This window comes from Musa acuminata, chromosome BXJ2-11 (assembly GCF_036884655.1).
Source record: "Musa acuminata AAA Group cultivar baxijiao chromosome BXJ2-11, Cavendish_Baxijiao_AAA, whole genome shotgun sequence".
NCBI lineage: Eukaryota > Viridiplantae > Streptophyta > Magnoliopsida > Zingiberales > Musaceae > Musa > Musa acuminata.
The window spans coordinates 28,697,523-28,720,432 of NC_088348.1; the positions used below are offsets into that span (position 1 = coordinate 28,697,523).

The window sequence follows — 22,910 nt, forward strand, 5'->3', positions numbered from 1 at the left end:
ACAGCATTGATAATATTGGTGAGCGACGCCGATGACGAGAATAAAAATAGGGAAAGACAAAAAAGATATAAAGATAAAATTAACAATATTAAATAAAATAAAAAATAAAATCACTAATAGCAAGAGATTGTTAATACTAAAATGAGATTGTAAATACTAAACTTTAATTTTATTAGTGATTTTCTTTACTATTTGTAATCTCATTTAGATGTAAATATTCTCGATTTATCATTTAATTCTAACAAACTTTTTCAATTCTTTTCGTATCCTTTTTCTTTACTGCTTCCTCGTTTTTTATCTTTTTTTGGAGATAGTTGAAACAACGTTGACATAATAGCTAAAGTTGTATGAAGTAACGGTGATTGAGTGGTTATAGGAAATAAGAGTATGATTGATAATTCAGAGTTTGTATCGTAATTAAAAATAAAAAGATAAAATTACATGCTATATTATTCTAACTGTTTCTCCTAAGCTAAAAGCTCATTATGATAGCATAACACAGTTATATTATATCTTTATAATATACATTTATCGAATTATTTGTGACGTATAATTAGAAGTGATTAACTCGAAATGCATTTTAACCACTGTGATTTATACTTACATATCATATTGAACTCAAGTTGAACACCTAAATTTGATCCAAATTCATTGACTTGTTAGCATTTCTTTACGTAGATCCAAATCACAACTTCAACAAGTCATATTAAATAGATAGAATCTGACCTAATTGTTCTGTTGCAAAGATTGCCGCCGTCGTCAACTCGACTGCTTCGATTCAGTTGACCAAAGACATCCTCCCGCTTCCATAGGTTGTCGTTCTCTACCACCCGTCGCCATTAATATGCCGCTCTTCTTGGAGCTTCTTTTCCCCTGTAGATGCCTGAAACCGAACTTACGATCCACTTAGAACCGCTAGTAAAAAGGCTTTGCTGTTACAGGTAGTGACAGTCTGCTCTACGAACTTTCTCTTATGAAGCAAACCGCATGCGACGCTCTACAAATCTGCCATTTAACTAATTGAATAACAGGAAAAATAATCAAAGCACATGAACCACTTATAACTTAAACTTGATGTGAGACCATTAATACTCCGAGTTTGCAAACGATAAATATTTATATGGGCAGTTGGTTTTGTGAGCAACACATGATATGGCAGATTGCTAAATGAAATTAGATGTAAGAAAGTCAATTGAAGCTTGCTAAATGAAACAAAAAGAAGTATTAAAAATGATATGGAATATAAAGAATTCAACATTACTGATTGGTTTCCTGTAGCAAACTTTACAGATTGCTGGGGGAAAAAAATCTTGTAGGGAACTCATAAATTTAGATTTATCACAAGTGCAGGAAACTGCAGCCAACTAGAGACCATTCTTTTCAACTTCTGTCTGAGCAAAGGCAAAATTCTGCTGTTGGCTCTGATGGCATTTTACCATCAGATGTGAGCTTGTGGTTTCTGACGGTATCAAATACTCGGTAGAGGTCATGTGATATTATGTGTTGGCACACTTAGGTAAAATTTAGTATTCTTGAAGTCGTCAAGAAGTGGATTGTATCCATCCCTCGTCCTTGTCTTTGATGGCAAACCAAACTCATCCATGAAAGCAGCTGTGTCAAGCTACACGAAATGTGCATAATTGATTAAGTGTTCAGTTATTTTATTGATCTGAAGTGAAAATGGTAACTAGTGTTTCTTAATGCACGATACTGAAGTTGTTCCAAAGTTTTTTTTTTTAAGCGATAAATAACAATGAGTAGTCAAATCATTACAATGACAATTAAAGAGCATGTTGTCATTATAGGTTAAAACTACTAGCATGGACAGAGACAAAACCAGATTCAGATGCATATACTGGTGCTTTAACTGGAAAGAAAAAGAGAAAATATGTAACACGCATGAGAGGTAATTTTCTAGTACTGTAAGTCATATCAAGATGTATGGTGAGAATTGAATATAATAAACATTTCTTGCCGTTGGTGAGAATTCAAAATTGTTAATGAACTTCTTTCAGGATAGGTTTTTATGAACTTGCTAAGCTCTAAATAACAAGATAAATTCTAGCATCATTATGATGACTAGCATTACTTGTCAGAATAACTTAAGGCAATATCAGTGTCTGATGCATATCGAAGCTCCCAATGCCTATTCCACAGAGACCAACATGCTAAAGGAAGAGTCCAGTTATAACAAGTTGAAATTATTCCCTCTTCTAGCAATTGAATGTCTAGAGAAAGCATATAAAAATATTTCTTCTTAATGATGTTCTTGGTAGTCATGATACTAAGAAATTATCTGCTATATTTTATTAATTACCTTGATGCTACTCTTACCAAATCTTTATTGTACCAGGACATGTTGGTCAGGACAATATGCCCTTAAAACACAAATTAAGAAAACACTAAAATGCTAAATGTCCAATAAACCGGTACATTGGTATGGTCCTTACACACTGGTATTTGAAAGCATGGAAATGATAACATAGTTTAACATGTGACCTGAACCATACTTGGACCCTTCTTCGTTTGATCAATTTGACATTTGCACTTTGCATACCATTTCAAACCTGGTTTATCCAAATTCCCAAATTCAAACCAATGCTGTATCTAGAAGACTAGAACTAGACAATTGTCTAAACCCGGATCTCAAACAAAAGAGCCTATAAGTAAACCTGAATTTTCAGGTCACACCAGGTTAGATGGAGGAATATTTGCCATCAACAACAGAAAAAGACGACAAGCCATGATGTCCTAAATATGGGTAGACCACACGAGTCTTTTCCCACCATTCAAATCTCTGTACACGGATGAAAAATTGTCATCCCTAAAACTAATTTGGGTACAAGTATCTTAGAAGAAGGATTATATTGTCACTTAAAATAATACCATCATCTGGCAGTCGATCGTGATTTGTATGGACATGAAAATGATCCACCATATTTAAAACAAGCGTATGTCTAGTGCAACTAAAGTTAGCCAAACAACAGACATTGAAAACCACTAGCAGTATCAGAAGTCACTCAACCAAAAACAGAATAGGCACAACTTACTATGATTGTTCTCCTCTTTTTCACTGACTTCAATGAATTGGAAGTTTTCAGTTCATTTGACCAGCCAGAGCAGTAATGATCGATTCTCTCTAAGAGCCAGAAGTCTGTTGGAAAGAATATATCAGCATCACCCTGACAAGATATCTTTCACATTAGGTCATGCGGAAATGGAATTTATTGCTTTAAAATTATAAAAATATCTGAAAGAACACAAAAACATGAATTGCATTATGCTCACTCTCTGAACACAAAAGAAGGTTATATGGAATGGCTTAGTGATCAGTGTTGCAACTCCACTGTAAAAAATTGGGATGCAATACTCATCTGACTGAACTATCCAACCTATAAAATGAAAGGTCCAGGTACAGGTCTCTTTGTCCAAAACCAGGACATGAAACAAAACTTATTTGTCCATGTCCAAGAACAAGCTGGGCCTGGGTTTGGGCATTCAGACAAACCTAGTCCACATATCTGGTTTAACATCAAAAAACGTACTAGTTCATGTCCCAGTTACATCATATTTGGAGAAGAGATGGATGAAAATAGTTGAGTCCAGGTTGAATAGGGAAAAGAGAGGAGAGAGGAGAGAGAGAGAGAGAGAGAGAGGAGAGAGAGAGAGAGACTGATCAGCTATGTAAATTATCTTCTTTATAATTTGGTCAAGCAGGGTCAGGTTCTGAGTGTTTGTGAAAAATCAGTTTCAGATTCAGACAAGCCATGATGTAGGAACCCATGTTGAAGCAGGATTTGATTAAGAAGACTTGCATTTACAGTATGCTAGAGTGGCAGCTGAGCCGAACATAACTTGGACCCAAAAGTTTGTCAACCTTACAAGAAAAACAACCTTCACATTTACTTCATATAGAAACCAAATTTGATGTTTTACAATTACAAAATTCCAGAAGGCAAAGAAAGTAAAAAATGATATGAATCATTTTAGCTTATATCATGACTTCTGCTCTTTCTGAATTGACACAAAAAACAGGGTTCAAATAAATGAAGTGAATTGTTCAATAGAAGAAACCACAAGAACTTCACCCTGACAATGTTATTAGAGTTTGGATGTTTTCAATTTCATTTGATCATCAAGAAACAAATAAAATATAATCACATGATCAAGAAACTTGAAAGGAAATCAAACACCATCTTTAAGTCTCATCTTGAGGTGTTGACTGATCAAACTCTTGCCTGGCTCTCGTCTAAGCTTGCATTCCAATAAGCTTTCCCCCATCACCCACGCATGACTTTATTTTTGTTCTTTTGTCCCATATTTACTAATTAGATTTTAGGTTCATGCAAAAAATATGTACAAAAAAAGAAACCTGCTGGAACATCAAAGGTGCATAATTTGATCTACATGAAATACAATCAAGCACTCAATGGTCACCATGATTTGCAAAATAGCATTGAACTTATTTCAGTGAATGATATTGATAATTCAAATGACTGATTGGATCGTAAATGTGTGCTAATGTGTCTAATGCAGAAGATGATTTGGTGTTTAATGATTACAATTTGGCATTGGGTGATGTGGCAGGGCATATATGGTTGGAGAAACAAGGACATGCACTAGGCAACAGGCAAAACTAAAGATTAGTTCAAAAGTATCAAATATAGGAATAGTAAATGTCAAAGAGGGGGAAGATGATTATGACAAAAATAGAAGAAGACGAATATAAATCAACTGGAGGAGATGAGAACATCAATGTTGATGACAATATGGCGCATCTCAATTATCAACTTGGATTCGTAGAAGTTTGAATATCTTTTATTTTGTTTTAGGTAAGAACTTCAATACCATTTTATTAAAAGAATGCTGTATAGATGACTAGACTCATGTAATTTGTTGTTTTGGTGGTAATCATCTTGCATATGTAATGACATAAAACTCATATTTTGATTAAAGTTCTTGTTCTAATGACGAGTATTACCCTTAAAAAGATTTTCGTAATTTTTGTTGTGTGTATTGCTTTACTCGATCGAGTGCCTAGTGCCTTGGACAAATAAGGGGCATTGGTGTCTTACAGTGCCTAAAGCTATGGACAACACTAACTCATCTTCAATGCTCAGAACCCATATACCATGTCAAGAGCCTACATCTAAAAAAAAGTTCCAATAAGTAAGTTATGCAACTGTTTAGATTATCAACGATATGTTGGAGATTTCATTTAGATCAATGAGACAAAAGATGATCATTTGGCTTATCGTACAACACTAAGTTAACCTTGATGATTGACGGAGAGTCAGCAAGAAAGAGTGCCATTAGTTGCTACTCTAAGCAATATCCACCATCAGATGTCAAAAGCAGCAGAGTTTTTAAAAGTCATGAAATTAATTTATTCCATGAGAAAAAAGAGGTTTATGCATTGCCAGAGCATAGCTCATCATTTAATCCCTCACTATCTAGAATATGCTAATCTACGTAGGTCAGTTCACGCTGTAAGTTGTGTAATGTTGGAAGTTGGAAAATATGAAAAATGGGTCTCCGAATATAAAATTAAGTAGGTTATGATAAGTTCCCAACAGTAATGCTGGAATCCTATACCTTTTGAAGGTTTGAATTACAGAAACAACCTGCAGGTATTGTCAGATCTGATGAGTAAACATCTATACCTTTGCATCAAGAGTAAACATCTATAAAATTTCAACCAGATGAAATTTTAGAATTTACGTATTCTAGAATTTGTGCATGTCCAGGAAAAAAAAAGTGGTCAAGAGTGAGAAACATCTATACCTTTGCATCAAGATAATTTCCATGATCTGTGGTTCTCCCATCTTTCTGCAAAAGTAAATTTGGCTAACTATAAAATCTTTTCACCAATTTATTAAATGCTTTACGTTTATTATAAAAAATTATATAACTGATGTAACTGAGAAGGAAAATTAGGTACGCATAAGAAAACATAAATATGTACAAGATTCATACTCCCCATAGACTTTCTAAGGTAACATCCTTGCTGTAAAAAGCTGCTAGTTATTGCCATATGCAAAAGAGAGAATATGTTCAGAAACAAAAATAAATTTGACCGCCTATAACCAAGGTTTAAAATTATGTACAAAACTAGTAATGGAACCCAGTCAGGTCAATAGGTCACTGTCAATATGATATGATAATCGATGCTATAAACCTAAATAAATGTATTTTAAGTTCGGTATATGGGAAGTAGTCATACTGCTATTGTACAGACCACATTCTTGTTAAACATGGTATTTATTTTTGTGCCTACAACGACATCAGGTAACTCTACTTTGAGGTCAACCACATTTTTTTGTCATTATTTTCAGTTGAAGCTATTTCTGATGGATAGTAAAACATATTACTTTGTTTCTTAATAACTTATTCTTTGCTTTAACTATCATGGCATCTCTAATCTTAATTTATTCATCTCATATATTACAATATGTTTATAAATTTTTCTTGAATTTAAAGTCATACTTTTGACCTCAAATTCCCTTTTATGCTACACACTAGATATTTTCTTCAGCTATAGCATTATAATTCATAAAGTACATTGTTCTTGTAACTATCATATAATTGTTCATTTTAATTTATGGGACAGTCCGTGGTCATGACAGTTCAGATACTTTTTCTCCATCTAGTCATTCACTTTAGGTCTATAAATAATGCATTTTTCAATCTTTTTGTTGAATAGAAAATACCAACATCCTGAAAGATTTTATGCCTCGGAACTTCTCAACCATATGATTTTATTGTAGATTCATCTCTGCAGAGCTAACAATAGGAGGATTTCAAACAAAACTTTTCTTTGGGAGAAATGAGAAGGGCATTAGGATGAATTTTGCTGATAGTGATACCAATGACAATGACAATAATAAGTTATAAGTTCAGGCTTTTACTAAAAAGAGGCTGAGTTCTGTTGATAGCAGTAGCAATAACAATAATGGTAACAATGACAACAATCATCAACGTGAATATCTAATGATGATCTAGTGTCCTATAGAGATAGTAAATTAAAAGTGTCGAAGGATCTGATAGTTGATCACTTTGAGAAGAGATCACCTTGGTGGAAACTAAAGGAGCCCTATCACCAGGAATGCTAACTTCTGGAAGATAGCTGAAATCAGAGGCAATAAGGGACATCTTTGGCAGTGCTGAATGTAAAACCTCCAGTAGTTGCTGCATGTTAAAGACTCATGCTATTATCATAAAGAATGTATTTGATTCTAATGGGAAAAGATAAAACACAAAATGATATGTAATGAAGCATATAACTTGTTACAAAATTTAGACTTACCAAGCAACCAGTTGGTATCCAAGATCTTCGAGGTTTTGGAAAAGCTCTAGACAAAATATAACTAGCCGCAGAAATTAACCTGTTTCTGCCAGCAGCATGGTCTTCATCCAAGCCAATAATCTTAACGCATTCGGCAATTAACGAATCTTGTATTGGCTTATAGACTTCTGAGACTTGTGAACTTTCTTGGAAATGAACAACCAATAAATGTTAAATAACTAAAGACACCATATTGCTATACAATAGTCTACTCCTTAGTCAATGTGTCATTACAAGTTGAGCTTAGCCAGTGTAATCTAGAAAAAGAAAGTATTATACGAACTATCATAAATTAATGCTTGCTGGAAAATACAAGAGGTATTTAAGATTTGTAATTCTTCATGGCTTTGGAATAGAAGAAAGTACCAGAACTAAAACATGTCAGCCATAAAGAATTTTTTATTGTTTTAACTTTTAACCATCTCTGAAGAAGAAAAAAATACATGTTTAACAAAATATGCCAACAGAAAAATACTTAAAAAGCAGATATGGCACACAAAATTGCAAAAATTATTTGTACTAGGAGAAAGCAGAGCATTGTAGTAACTGAACTCGAAGGATTATGTTGGTAATAAGATCTATATTACTTCAAGATTAAATAAAGGTGCCAATATAATGGAAAGAAATGACCTGATAGATTATTTCCGGATAAAAAAGAACTTGCTTTCAGTAAAGTTAAATTGTACAAATAGTGTCTCGTTTGCCATTCTAGTCATAGCTACTCCTTGTATCCAAATAGTATTGTACTTATAAATCTTAATATTTAAATTCAGTGCTTCTCACTATTGCTTATGTAAGGTCCACTATAACCATTCAATTTTAAAAACACAGGATCTCTATTTGGGGTCAGCCACATGGTCCTTCCCCTTCATTAAGGCATCTACAAGTCTCCATTGAATATATACATATAGACAATTCCATCATCCATCAAAATTACACCTAATTCTTCACCAATTAAGATATTCTCATACATTGCTCCTAACCATCCATCACCTCTACCATTCCAATATGTATAAAGCATGGTTGACAATGTAGTTATTAAATGTAGACATAGGATGAGGAGCAACATGATTTTCTTTTGAATATAGGAATAGAAAGAGAAAAAATAAAGGTAATAATTAATAATTTAAGAATTATAAGAAAAAAGATAACTATCAGACTAGCTTTGGCTCAAGGAGCGAACTTCCAAGATTTGAATCTATCCCAATCCTGTATTATAGCAAAAGGCACTCTTATTTTGCACGAAAGGCTTTGATCACACCCATCTCTAGAAAGAATCTCAGACATATGCCCTCGGTTACGGTAAGCTACGAGGGTTGTACCGCCCAAAATGGTACAGTACGAGTGGTACATATTAGTCCGAGCATGGATAGATACACGGACCACCCTTGTTTCAGGTGGTCTGATTAAAATAGTAAAACAATTAAAAAGCAATGAGCCCCAATCCATTTCAATGTTAAAAAAAAAAGGCAATTAAGGCTCACAGCCCTCTTCTCACATACGATGCTGTGGCCCTCGCAATTGTCTCTTTGCTGCTGCAATATTGCAATGGCGTTGCCTCTTCGCTGCTGTGATTTTGCTACTGCCGCTTCCGCTTCGATGCTGCCAATGCACTTCTTCTCCTCTTCCTCTTCCTCTTCTTTCTTCTTCTTCTTCCTTCTTTCTTCTTCCTTTCTCTTTTCTTCCTCCTCTTTTCCTCCACTGCCCCTTCGTCTTCACCCTTTTTTTCTCCTCGTCAATACACCGGTACACACCGATGTACCATGTGTTGATACACCGATATAGATCAGTACATACCATTCTGGCATATTGTCGAAACAGGTCCGGTACCCAAAAAGGTAAACCCTAGTGATTAGGCCCAAGTTCTCTTTGCCCTTAGGAGTTAGGACCACTTTGCTTTAGAACAACAACTTTCTTCGATGCCAGGTCTTTGCCACTGCCTATTTTTTTCCTTCCCAATGACTAAGCCCAACCATTTGGGCTTACCCATTTCTTGTGACCGGACTCCATAAGCAAAATGGAAATGAAATTCTTATTAGAAAATCATCTACTATTTCCTCATGTGGGAAAAGAACTCAGTTAATTTATCCATTTCTGATTAATCTCCATGATAATGGTCTACGACTAAGCCTCCTTTTATAGGCCCAAGGATAAGAATAAAAAGGAAAATACAAAAAGAAGAATAAAACTACAATTATATCAATCAAACATATATTATATTCCCTTTGAATAAGTAATAATTCTGACTTGATTCAAAAAATGATCTTCCTCTTTTGATGATATTTTTGATTGATAAACTTTCATCTTTATAAGGATGAATTATCAGTCAAGATTTTCAATTTCAATCAAGAAAAAATTGATTTCTTTCATTTTTTTGTATCTATTTCCTTTTTCTCCTTGTTGAGTAGATGTTGCCATGTGACAACTTATTACATAATACAAAATATTCCTAAACTAGTCAGATTTATTTTATTAATAAACTAACTAAATTGTTCCTGCATCACAGGCATCAGGAGCTTAGGCATGTTGGAACTTGGAAGTATGCAACATCTGAGAAAACAATAAAGATGAAAAATATGAAAATTTTGAAGACACTTCCCTATGTTAATATAGTGACATTGTGGTACATGCCGATTAGCACAAAGCATTGATATTGTGGAGATTAAAAGAGTGACCTAGGTGCAATAAGGTATGAGGATCTATTTTTGAGCTGCACCTTGATTTTTTAGGCTTACTAATGTATGCCTTATGCACAAACTTGTTTAGCATTTCAAAATGCCTAAAGCCTAAGAGGCATGCCTCTAGAACATTGCACATCTTTTATTAGTTTACCTTTGGGCTTCATTCTTGATTGTGAGATCTAAATGATGCAAGATAATGAATTAGTATTCCATAAATGGCCTTTAGAATGAATTAGTTTGCCTCTAGAACATTGGACATCTTTTAATAAATGTTGACCTTCTACCACAATAGTTTGTTAAATCTTTGTACCATTAATTTTATGTAACCATTAGTCCATAATCTGTTGGTAATGTTGATGGGGTTGATGTCATTTTTGTTGATATCAAAATGTAAACTTTATAATTTAGTTGGTCACCCAAGCCCTGCATTTTCCTTGAAACAGGTGACAGATCCAACATTTGCCACATCATCATCTGTCAAACCAAATAACTAGCCACAATTGGGGGAAAAAGCATAATACAATGAAATATTAAATTCTCAGTTTGAAGTTTGAACTTCTTCTTTTTCCTTCCTCCATTCCTCATAGGCTATAGGCTATAGGCTATATACGTCAAAACTGTTTTCATGACTCAAACCCAAGTCACTCGGGTTACAAAGGAGTAACTTACTATGACTCCCAGGCTCACCCTCAAAAAATTAATTAACTAGATAACCAATGTCACTTGACCTTACAAAGAAAAGAAAATATTTTTTTAGTGTCATTACCATTTTGTTAGAAGCTCAGAACTATTCAAAGTTTCAAACAATAAACAAACAATCATAAACTTTTTCCAGCACAACATATAGTATCATGAAAAATCTTCAAGAACTATAGAAGCATTTCCTCGTTAAAAAAACTTACAGTGAAAATATTGCAACTACATATTCATTTAACACAAAATTTAACTCCCCAGATATCTGGTAGTAACTTTGTGTTTCAATAGAAACCACATTACAAACCTGTCTTTCACTTTCTCCAGCCAAACCTCCATCCATGGAGAAACTTGATTTGGGGAATAAACAAGATCATGTGGAAGATTGTCAAGTACCTGTCAGTAGAAGGCAATGATTATGTGGTAGATAGCATCTAGTTCTTCTAGGACAGATGGCTACAGCATGTCAATAAAATAGGTTGAAAACTTGTTTTATGTCAATATCATTACGCATATATTGCCTAATGAATTATATATACTAAATACACGGAAACCAGTTATCTAAATTAAACTTGTTCCCAACTTTTTCCCAAGTTTCTAACAATAAGTAATATCATTTGACTAATGCCACTAAACACAGAAACTACAGGTTAGAGAAAATACTTGCATATGGATTAGCAACATCAAGTTTTCAATGCCCTCGAATAATTCTGTGAATTAAATTCTTAAAACAACTACATGAAACAAATTAAATTACATTTCTTATGAAATGTAGAATATAAAATAAATCAAATTTACCGCAAATCCATATCTAAACTTCTGAAGTAGATTGACAACAGACTAAAAGACAGAAGTAGTATAGCTTCATGTGATTCTCTACTTGATAGAGTAAAATAGGGTACCTCGAGCATTATAACCCAGCATGGTTCATGGTCTCCATTACCTGTATATGAAAAATTTTAGCAAACGATAAGTTTCTAACTTAATTAACATGTTTAGTGTTTTCTTAAGATTTGCAACATGTCAAACCAGATTATGTAAAGCTCACCAACATAATAAAAAAATGTGACAGACACTAGATACAATTTTATTGAACTCCATAACATGGCACATCATTATGTGCCAACAACATTATAACACATTCAATTAGTCTCACCTCGGTGTTGGGTATGTGTTGCACTTGGTTTACACGAGTAGTTTTGGGAGCATAGTCCACATAGTTATCAAGCTTGAGACATGATAAGAACAATATGGGCCACAGTGGACCTACTGTGCATTTTGGCAAATTTTTGGTCCAACAAGACATACACCAGATATGATGTGAACAATATGATAGGCTGGAGCGCCCTTGGACAGCTGTAGTGTCTTTGGAGCCCCTAACACCTGCAGACAGTCATGGCCATCTAATATGGTGCGATGTGCTCGTCACCTAATGAAGATATCACAGATTTAAGTGGCAGAAAATGCACTGTTGGGTGTGGACCATGCTGGGGCACTCATATGGTTATAAAGCTCAGGTAATGATATTCTTTTCGAGGCAAAGAAAATGCTAACTTTCTATAAAAGCATTTTTTGAAATTTAAATGTATACAAGAAATACATATAGAACATCCACATAAAAATATGCAAGTGTGAGATAATGAGCACCCAAGAATAGCATGAGAATGAGAAACATGCCACAACTCATTCATTTTGATCTACATGGGTTTTCTACATTGAAATCAGGGTTTCAAATTATAGAATCCCAATGTTATTAACTGGACTAATATGGACCTAAATAGGAGTATATCTATTTCATATCTGGTTGGTTGGCGCCAAATTCACTGAACCAAGCACCTTTCTTTCAAATCAACCACCTCAGTTTTTCAATTACATAAATCTGAACTGAACCAAGATTAGTGGTTCTATTTGTGGCTTTCTTATTTGGGTTCTGCAATAAAAAGAATAAAAATTAAGACACATGTTTATCTTTGTGTCCCACAAGACTAAGCTGACATAGTATTGACGATATGTGGAACTGGCCATTGTGTTATAATGAAGAAATAATGTTGGCTGGACATTTCTCGTCCGTGACTCAGCAACAAAGTTTGCACTGACTTGCACATTCTTTAAAAGAGGTGAAAGACACACTCCTCCCTTCTTCCATAGGTTATGGGAAGCATTGCAGGCAGAAAGAGAGTTGGGAAGCAGGGAGAGATGAGAGACCACACACGCACAAAGAGAGAGAGAGAGAGAGAGAGAGAGAGAGAGAGAGAGAGAGAGGAGGAGGAGGAGGAGGAGGAGAGGACAGGTTCTGTTAATGTCATGGTTTATGATATAATCAGTAAACCATATCAGTCTGATAACACTGTTATACCAAAGTACAACAGGATGGCAGAAATGTCAACCTACATTGCACAATGACAAGATGCTTCTTTTTTCATGTCTTCTATTATATTATAAGACAAATCCAAATTAAATGCACATTAGTCACAATAATCTTGAAATAAGCAGTGGTCATCATAAATGGAAAACTGTAATCTAAAGAGTTGAAAATACTGGCAAGACCTAATACCTACCAGGTTACCAAGATGCCAAATGGCAACAAAACTTGCCCCAACTGGAAAAAGGATCATGAAAAATCACCAACTTACCCCATCCACTTCTGTCAGTTGCATCACGGCGTTCAACCCTGAATTTTGACAAATGACTTTGAACCTCTCCAACAGTTTGTAACTGTTTTTTGGCAAGTGATTGACTGATTTCAACTGAGCTACAAAAGGAAGATATAGCATTTATCACATGTAAATTCAAGGCATAGAATTAAAAAAAACAAGACGATAGCTTTTACATCAACTGCAAAGTAGGAAAACCTTGTTATAAAAGGAAATCCTCTTAAGCATTTGATTTAGATGTCGCAGAAATAAATACAATAAAAACCAAGAATCCTGTACCTGACAATCCAAATCTATCACTCAACTTTCAGTACCTGATATGAGTTCCATAAACATCAACCAACATGGCTATCCTAAACAAAACTATTCCCTATCTCAGTCGAGTCAATTATTGAGAAACAGTGGTGACCATTGGAGGACTAATGAATCCATGTGATAATTGAGAAAAGCTCTTACAGGTAGTGTGAATTTCTAGCAAAGGCAATTTTAAGCATATGACTAGAAGAAAGGATGCTAACAGGAAGATCTATCATAAAATTTGCACCGTAAACTCAACAAACCCTATGCTGCATTTGACCAAAGAGTTGAATATAAATAATCATGTTAGTTTTGTGTCATTTCAAATTTACAAGCTTCACCCAAGACCTGATCAGCTTTGCAAACCTTAAATTGAATGTCGGATGATTCAAGGATATATGGATGTCCAAGTAGAGATTCATATATTATCATTAGACCTATGCTTCCAGGTAGTGATGAATTGAGGGTTAGCTCAGAAATTAACTTAAAGTACATGGAAGACTGTCCCAAGTTCACAACACACTGAGCATGCACTTGCGAGGATAAACTGAACCACCTTTATCCATTTTATCCAGCATGCTTCATATGTGATTTCTCTCTACCGACACCATATGGTGCATAACCCGATGGCCATTCCCATGACAATCATTTTCTGGTTGTGTCATATTGGCCCTCCAATTGGGCTTCAGGTTAGGCAACAGTTCAGTAGGTGCCTTGAATACCCTCACTAAAGACAAGAAAGTAGGGTCTAGAACATGACTTCGAGGAGAATAGATGACGTGAACAGAATCAAGAAAAGGGTGCATGGAGTAGTTTTTTTATTGAACTTTGAACACTTGGATCCTGGGGGAAAGAGGTAAACGAATGAGAAGAACAAGTAGGGGAAGAGAAGGAAAAAAGAAGAAAAGAAAGAAGAAAGAGGATTCGTCTCAAAACCTTTTGCCATGTTGATTCTAATTGTGCTAATTGTGCTACTGAGTAGTGGGTACCATGTCGAAGCATGATATATGATGCAGGTCAGAGTTCAGCATGAAATAATGATGGTACAAATGGTTCTTAAACCATGGATATCAATTTTGATTACAAAATTGGTTATGTTATGAAGGAAACAGGAAACATGCCAAAGGGCACTTGATAGGTATCGTAGACAGATTTTCAACCTACACATCTTTAGTCAAGAGCTTGTTTTAGTCATCTAATCATGCCAGATGTGTACTTTTCATAGACCTGCCAATTTTTGCTTGGTGGTGCATAATATGTTAATTATAAATTACATACTGTGTCAAAAATCAAATGACATGAGCATTATAAGCAATATATAACAATTGAAGAGAACTCAAATAATGATCCAACCAAAAGACAAAATATAGACGTATTCACCAACATAAAGAGTTCACACTAATGTAATTGCTCATTCTAGCTGTAATAATTTTCCATTCACATACACGTATGTCATATTATTGTAAACTTTTGCTGGTGCATTCAACATCATGTAATCCATAATACACTTTGCACATGTTCCTGAACCACCGCCAATTTCATAAATCTGAATCAATAGATGACATAATCAGCAAGAGTCAGTAGCAAATAAAATCAATAATTAATTTATCAAAGAAATGAAGTATATGAACTTTTCTCACACTCTTCTTAAAAGAACTAGCACTAATAATAAGAAATAGAGCAATTGTTTGGTGGAAACACTGCAATATGACACACTAGCCAGCAATGAGTTATCAAGTAAGTTACTATAAAAGAAGAGTTTAAGATGAAAAGTTACTATAAAAGTTATCAAGCAAGTTAGTATAAAAGCTAGGACTAGATGTAAGAGATGCTCAATGACATGACAGTAACTGGAAAATTTTATCTACCTTTAGAGTATTGGCCGGTACCTTAAATAGAGATATTCACATAAAAAGAGTATGCAGAGGCAGAATCTATTTCCTAAAAGCGTTGACGAGTCAACATGCAAACTTATTTTTCTTCATCATACAGTAAGATCAATGGGCTGTTGGAAATGGTATTCATAAATTGATGGCATTATACTTGAAGGTCTGATGCGTAACTTGAAATGAAGAATAAAATATTTGCCCATACATCCTAAGATCAAGTCCACAATAAACAGGTCAAAGATAGGAAGCTTTCAGGTTTCAAATAAATCTACATTTTTCTTTATTAGGTCCACTATGATACAAAACCTCATAGCCATTACAATCATAATAAGTTGTGAAATGTTCCTTCGATGAGAGGTGTTCAAAATGTGTTTTTTCTAATTCCCCCACTCGAGCACACAAAAAAGTAAGGAAGGGCACCCTCTCTTCACACATGCACAAGTGCATGCCTGTTTGCTTGACCATGCATATGTACATGTATGCGTCAATCATACCCACATTTACATCCACATCCAATGAAAAAAATTTGAAGATAGATAAAACAGAAAAATATATACCTAGACATGCAGATGGGCAGATGAATCAGACTCATGTTGAATTTTCAACAATCCAACCAAAACAATTTTGCAAATAACATTTTGATATTGAGGGGTACAATGGAGCATAAAAACTAAGTCCTAGCAATTAAAATGCATAAACAGGTCATGCTAATTTAACTAACATGAGAGCAACTCACCATCTACACATGATCGTCCTTACGTTTTCTGGTATAGGATCTGAAAGACAGATCCAATGAACATAGTTTTTTTCTTGATAATAACTAAATTTTAACAGTTAACAGCTGTCATTGTTGATAATAACTAAGTTAATGCATTGTATCCAAGACAATATCAGAATCTAATAATTAAATTTTAAATATGATGCTTTATTTTTTTATTCATGTGTTTTTTAGCTAATCTATCATTCCATTTTTCATAATTCTGAATTTTTTAAAGCTTAGTGAAAATCAGAAATAACATATTATGACCCACAATTCAATTCATGATCTGGTCCAACCTAAGGCCTTTTATAATTAACAATATGATCCCTGTCCTAACAATGTTAATCAAAGATACTGTGATGAAACATCGGCTTGCCTATCTGGCAATCAACTACAACAAACTGCATGTCTGGTAATCTATGTTGCTCAACTTAGGTTCATTTTAAAAAGAAAAGTCATCCACAAACTAAGCAGATCTGTCCATAAATCAAGTAAACTAGAAGAAAAACCCTGTCAATAAAACATATGGAAACAGGTGCATTGACATGTACCGTTAGTGGAATTGAAAGGTTGGCTGTGCGCATAATTGCTTCAGCAATTCCATATGCATACCAAGGCTGCATATAAATAGCCAGGATCAATAAAAGAAGTTTTTAGATTAGATATATTGTAGTTTACAGAAAAAATTCAATTCATCAATCAAAATTCAAGGTAGATAACAGATCTGACAATATAATATTATAAGTACACTTTATCAGGCACTTCTTTCCAAGCTAATTAATGTAATGGCTTATGAAGACTGCTATTTATCCAGTCTATAATAATCCTTCAAACTATTTTATGAACATACTTTTAGATCTGAATTGTGATAGGGAGGACTGCTGGACAATAAGACTGATAATGCAGGGTCTAGGAAGGATCAATGTTTATAATCTTACCCCTACAAGTAGAAAGCATGTTTCCACAGGTTGAACTCTGGTCACCTAAATCTACCAAGACACCAAACTCCATCTGTCATTAAGACAACTTTAAGGAAGATAAATTTTGAGAACTAAAATTCAGATGAGTTATGTTTAAAGCCTAGGAATCTCAAGGAGTTGACACAATAAAAACAACGATTTGCAGCTTCATTGTAATCAGAATAAGGAAGTAGCTAAAGAAAATTCAACCAGTTTCTAATCGGGATGTCAAATCAAAGAACCTTGATTTTCAGTCCAATGCTTGGGGATCACCAGAATAATGTCTAAACCCAATGATTTTACCAAGCAGATATAAAGTTGTCTCCAATATTGGGCCCTCTTCCTCCGGCAATTATTCTTCTTTTTCTTCTTCCATTTCTACCTTTATGGATTTCCATATCTGGCATCCACCAATGACCCCTACATTAACCAATAGCTAACATAACAACAACCTCTGTGAATACAACCAGATGCACAGTGGCGAGCTTAGAGGCATTGCAGGGTGGGCAGCAAGGCTCGGCACAGAGAAGCAGTGGAAAACCATTGCATGACCTGATCTTGCTAGATAATCTCCCATAACAGAGAACAGGCACAGAAAACTTGGTGAAACGTTTCATTTATTTCCTATCTTACGTCTTCTATCATTGTTCCTGCTCTTTGAAATCTGAGTTCAGTACTGTTAACTGTTAGGAGGCCCTCTGATTTAAATGGCTTTCTTTATGAATTTTCCAACTTAACTGCATGTTGCTATTAGACCTGATAGAAATCCCTGAGTGGTATCAATATGAGTGCTACTGCAAGTATGGCCTATTGTTTTCACAAGAATTTTCTTTTCACAAAGAGTTGTCCACTAACTTTGTCGAAGATATCCTCAGCCCTTGTGGCGGCAGACCATTTTAGCAGTGGCCTAGTGATAGTAAACCATTAGTTTCATGAAAAGCCTCACCCACCATGAGCTTTGGCCAACAGTAATGGTCTACTATTGTGCTCCATGAAATGACTTGAAGGACAATGATCAAGGGAGGCAACAAATCTTCAAACAGTAGATAATTTGTAACAACTCTTATGAGTAGTAGAGGTTGATTATAGCAACCTACATAAGAACAATAATCACTGCTATTGTGCCAGCTTCAATGTCAGTGAAAGAAGTGAAATATGCGAAGTGCTTTACAATTTCTTCAGAAAAAAGTGCTAAATTATTTTCTCCAGAGAGCTTAATTAACCTATTATTCCATCACACTTTGATTACTTTCTAACTCACCCCATTGTACATCGAATTGGTGATTCGGGACTGTGCAGTTGATATAATTTCTTTGTTACTTTTCAATTAACAAAATTGTTGTTTGATTGAGGGTTGATTCAAGTAGAAAATGGATTTGAGGAGAAAAGATTAGTTAGTGGATTCAGAATGAAATGAACTTATGCATATACATAGACACAGACATATGCATATACATATGGGTATATATATGTACACATACATCTCTGTGTGTGTGTGTGTGTGACCTATTCTTCATTTGTACGAAAACAGATGAATATTTTCATGGAATCAACATAGGTTGAAGGAGTTAGGTTAAATTAATCCTTCTTTAGCTTTATTTGACGTACTAATTGTTTTTGTTTAGCTCTCCCTTTTTGCTATCCATAAACAGCATAAACTAACTTAAAGTGATCATCTCCATCAAATTATGGGTCAAGCACAATCAATTTCAAGTTGAAACATTTATCTTTCCTTTTTCTCTTTGATTTTGTTTGAATATATTTCAATTATTCAAACCAAATGCATTAATCTTTGTTAGTTGTTTCCTATGTATCCTACATTTGAAGCTTGCATTTTCTTTTTTCATCATGGAACCATAGAATAAGCATAAAGAGAAAGAGTAGGGCAGATAGTGCTGAACTTTTTCTGGAAGGAGGAATCTTATGTCATAATTTCAGAGTAACTGATTTTGAACCACCAGTATGGCATATCTAGATATTGAATGTTCATTCTCATTTAAACATTCATAAGAAAACCTTAAGCATGGACTATGGTTGGGTGTTATACGAAATTTGTCTTTGTCTCATGATCCACCATGTGTGCAATGCATAAACAAGTAACTAGTATATAATTATCCATATATAAATGCGTAGTTGTAAATATACCAAGCTTTTTAAATAGAGAATATCAAAAAAGAATCAAACATTATGGTACAGGAGGTTACCATGCATTGGAAGTTCAATAAAAGAACATGGATTTTAACTATGTTTACATTGTGTGCATAACTCCAATCAGAGATTACCATGACCCAAGCAAAAAGATGATTATTGCATTAGGAACAAATCTTAATGCAATAACATAACAATGTACAACAAAATCATATTCCGAAGGGTATCATAATTAGCTCAATCTGCTAAATTCATATAAGCAGCCTCCAAAAAGATAGCTTCTATTCTTGAGGGAGTTGTTATCACTTATCATAATGAGTGAAAGAGAGAACGCAAATGGAGCTTTGATATTTGAATTTTAAGATAAAATGTCTGCAAATTAACCCAAGAGAGCAAGTTAAAGAAGGAAAGGTAGTTGCATAACTGGATTAGTTTTCATAAGGAGCAGAGTACAAAGAAGTATTTAAGTAATATTCCAACTAGTGATCAGGAAAAGATTTTCCTCTCAACATATTTAACTGACAATAGATGGATATTCTTCAATAATTATTTATAAATATTATTCAAAAAGACAACCCTTGGCACCATAGTAAGATTGCACTTTGTGACATAAATGACATGGACTTGAGCCATTGAAACAGCCACTAAATTTGAGAGTTAAGGTTACATATGTTTGCTCTGCCTAGACATCACAATTAGAAGCCTTGTGCACTGAAATACCCTATATGTAGATATTAGTCATAAGTAGTTGCTAATTAGAAGCCTGCAACTTGTCCAGTTAGCTAACTAACAATATTAGCTTGATGCTTACAATCTTTGCGTAGACCTTTCACAAATAACCATAGAGAGTCATATACCACCACTATCTAGCTAACTTTAGGTGCCTCGTTTCATTTTTTCTCATCCAAAAATATGAGAAACTATTATTCACAATAACATACAAAAACAAAAATCAACTTATAAATAAGTTGTTCATAAAACAAGGGAACAAATATTTCACAATATCCGACTTCTAAAGAAAATGAAGTTACATGTTAAGAGACAACGAACAAGTGGAAAAAAGAAAACTACCTTAAAAAGCTCCACAGGAGTAAACCAAGAAATTTCATGCTGTTTGTAAAGGTTACTCAGACGTTGGCGGTAAGCAACCCTTCCTGTGGAAAAAAAAAAGAAAGTTCATAATAAAGACATTATAAAAACATATAGGTGCCTTAACTAAAGTATCATTACTATAATTTGTTTTTTGCTTCAGTAATATTTTTTGGTGAAGTTTAGAGCAGTAGACTTGCAACTCAACAGCAAACTGCAAAGTCAAAAGCACATACTATATGTCTTAAGTGATAGAACCTTGGTTGAAAACTTTCTACCCAAAATGAAAAAGATTAAAAGCAAAAGGCACCAATTTGAGGAAGATAAAAGAATTAAGGCACTGCATTGCCCAAATAAAATCAATATAGCATTTCCTGCTAAAGTTTCAATCATGCACTTTATGAAGTCCCACAAGAATATTCCTATAAAGAAGAAACTAAGCAGACAATAAAGACAGCTCTTATGTTTTAGAAACTCCACTTAAGAAATGATCTGAAATGTTCAAATTTGAACACAAGAATTATAGTTTACACCACCCCAAACAAGGTGTAAACTGCTAAAAATTCAACAAGCTAGATATTATTCAATATGAAAGGAATACATATATACAGCAATTATTCAATACATATTGTACAAGCCATTAGTGTGATGGTGATCATGCAACAATCAGGTATAGAAGTGGCTGATGATACAAAGCTTAATTGCAGTGTAGAGAAAGATAACAGACACATTTTTCATGATAAGGCTACAGGCAAGTTTTCAGTTTACAACCCTTTAGAGAATACACCAGAAGCTAGCATGAGGGAGAGAGATTAAACAGATAAACGTTCTTTATGATCGTTTGGAAGATATCATAATAATCTTAAAGATGACGACAAATAACATAAAGAATAAAGTGGCCAAAACTTCAGTCTCTTTTTGCAAATGACAGTAAATCCATAAAACATGCCTACAGCTTGCAACAATGCTTAATATAACAAACCAGTCATCCTAACAAGTACAAAACAATCACATATCACCATCATATACAAACCACACAAACACAGTGTGCTACATGCGTTAAGGTACATAATCAACGAAGGATCAAGGAAAGCATTTCAATATTCATTTCGATAACTCGACAAAACCATTGACATTTTCTTGCTAACGAGAATAATTCAGACGAACAACGCTAACCACATGTTTGCAACAATGTCTAACCGAAGACGAATACTATAATAACAAACGCAAACATCTCACTTGAACCAGTTCATTATACAAGTCAAACCCTATAAGCCTCATTTGCGTTTCGTACCTTGGAGCTGATTGAACCTGATGCTCGACTCGAGCTGCCCGACAGATCCCGACATCTTGGAGAAGTAGCCATGGTTGGGATCGTACAATGCAGAGCGTATGAAGTCGCGGACCTGCGAAATCAATCGGCTCTGAATTGTGGTCACAAATAGAAACGCGAAAGAGAGGGCAAAGACCTCGAAGGAGCACTCACAAGGATGGGCTTATCGCCAACGATGTCGGTGGACAAGAAGCACTGCAAATGCCACCGGAAATGCCTCTTGTAAACGACTGCAGGAATTGGGAAAAGGAAAAGAAAGGGTCGTTAACATCAAGAACGACATGCGAGCGGAGAGAGAGAGAGAGAGAGAGAGAGAGTACCTTTGGCTGCTCGGAGCGAAGAAAACGTCATGATGAGAGCGAGCGGAACCGGTGGTCGGGTCGGAGGTTTATTTAACGTTTGAACGGATCGAAGGTGGGTTTGTTTAGAAAATTGCATTTACATCCCTCACAAATCAGTTATTTTCGTATTTATCCATCTAAATTTAGTTTTGGATCATTTAGTGTTGTCTGTCAATTGACCATCGTTTGAAGACTGGATTCATTAATAGTTAATGTAGTTCTTTAAAATTTGTTTGATGAAGTTTCAAACCTCTAAAAATCTCTAATTAATAATATTATCTATTGAAAACTGAATCAAGATTGGTATGGCGCTCAGATTTTTTGGCAATATTTTGAGAGGTATGTATACATTAATAATATTTAAATCGTAACCGCGGTTGGAAGTGCCAACCGTTCATATTCACGTGTAACTCAGTGTAGGATTATTTCTCGCTCTCATTGAACAATTTGGGAACATGCGCGTCACGTGCGTTTGATCATTCGATTGGGCGATAAAACCATTGTATCATTCACGCCAATGACGACCCGTAGGCAAAGCATGTAACTCTATCTCAGCACCAGTCGACGACCAGAATAACAACCAAACGAGAAATTAAGATCGAAGTCTACTGACACAAGACGCAGAAATGTCGAGATTTGGACAAACGGCTGTTGAAGTGATGTTGGATGCTCAGCCACACAGCATTTAATTTGACACTACGTGTTTCGACCAAACATAAGT

General features: G+C 34.7%; 1 protein-coding gene across 4 annotated transcripts; it reads right to left on the bottom strand.

The window, feature by feature from the left end:
- Positions 1–623: 623 nt before the first annotated feature.
- LOC135626660 (uncharacterized) lies at positions 624–22,291 on the bottom strand. 4 transcript variants are annotated; one of them, XM_065132122.1, is made up of 14 exons: positions 22,169–22,291; positions 22,002–22,078; positions 21,810–21,921; positions 20,498–20,580; positions 16,871–16,936; positions 15,116–15,216; positions 13,353–13,471; positions 11,622–11,662; positions 11,027–11,115; positions 7,307–7,487; positions 7,072–7,188; positions 5,785–5,829; positions 3,051–3,182; positions 624–883 (listed from the first exon to the last, which is right to left on the bottom strand). In XM_065132122.1, exons 1-14 carry the CDS (start codon positions 22,284–22,286, stop codon positions 824–826), a joined length of 1,341 nt encoding a protein of 446 aa, XP_064988194.1. In that variant the 5' UTR covers positions 22,287–22,291; the 3' UTR covers positions 624–823. The 4 variants fall into 4 exon arrangements, 2 of the variants coding, with proteins under 2 accessions (XP_064988194.1, XP_064988193.1); XR_010492399.1 differs by having other exon boundaries at positions 744–883; positions 3,051–3,154; XM_065132121.1 differs by lacking the exon at positions 624–883 and adding an exon at positions 1,154–1,621 and having other exon boundaries at positions 22,169–22,288.
- Positions 22,292–22,910: the final 619 nt, after the last annotated feature.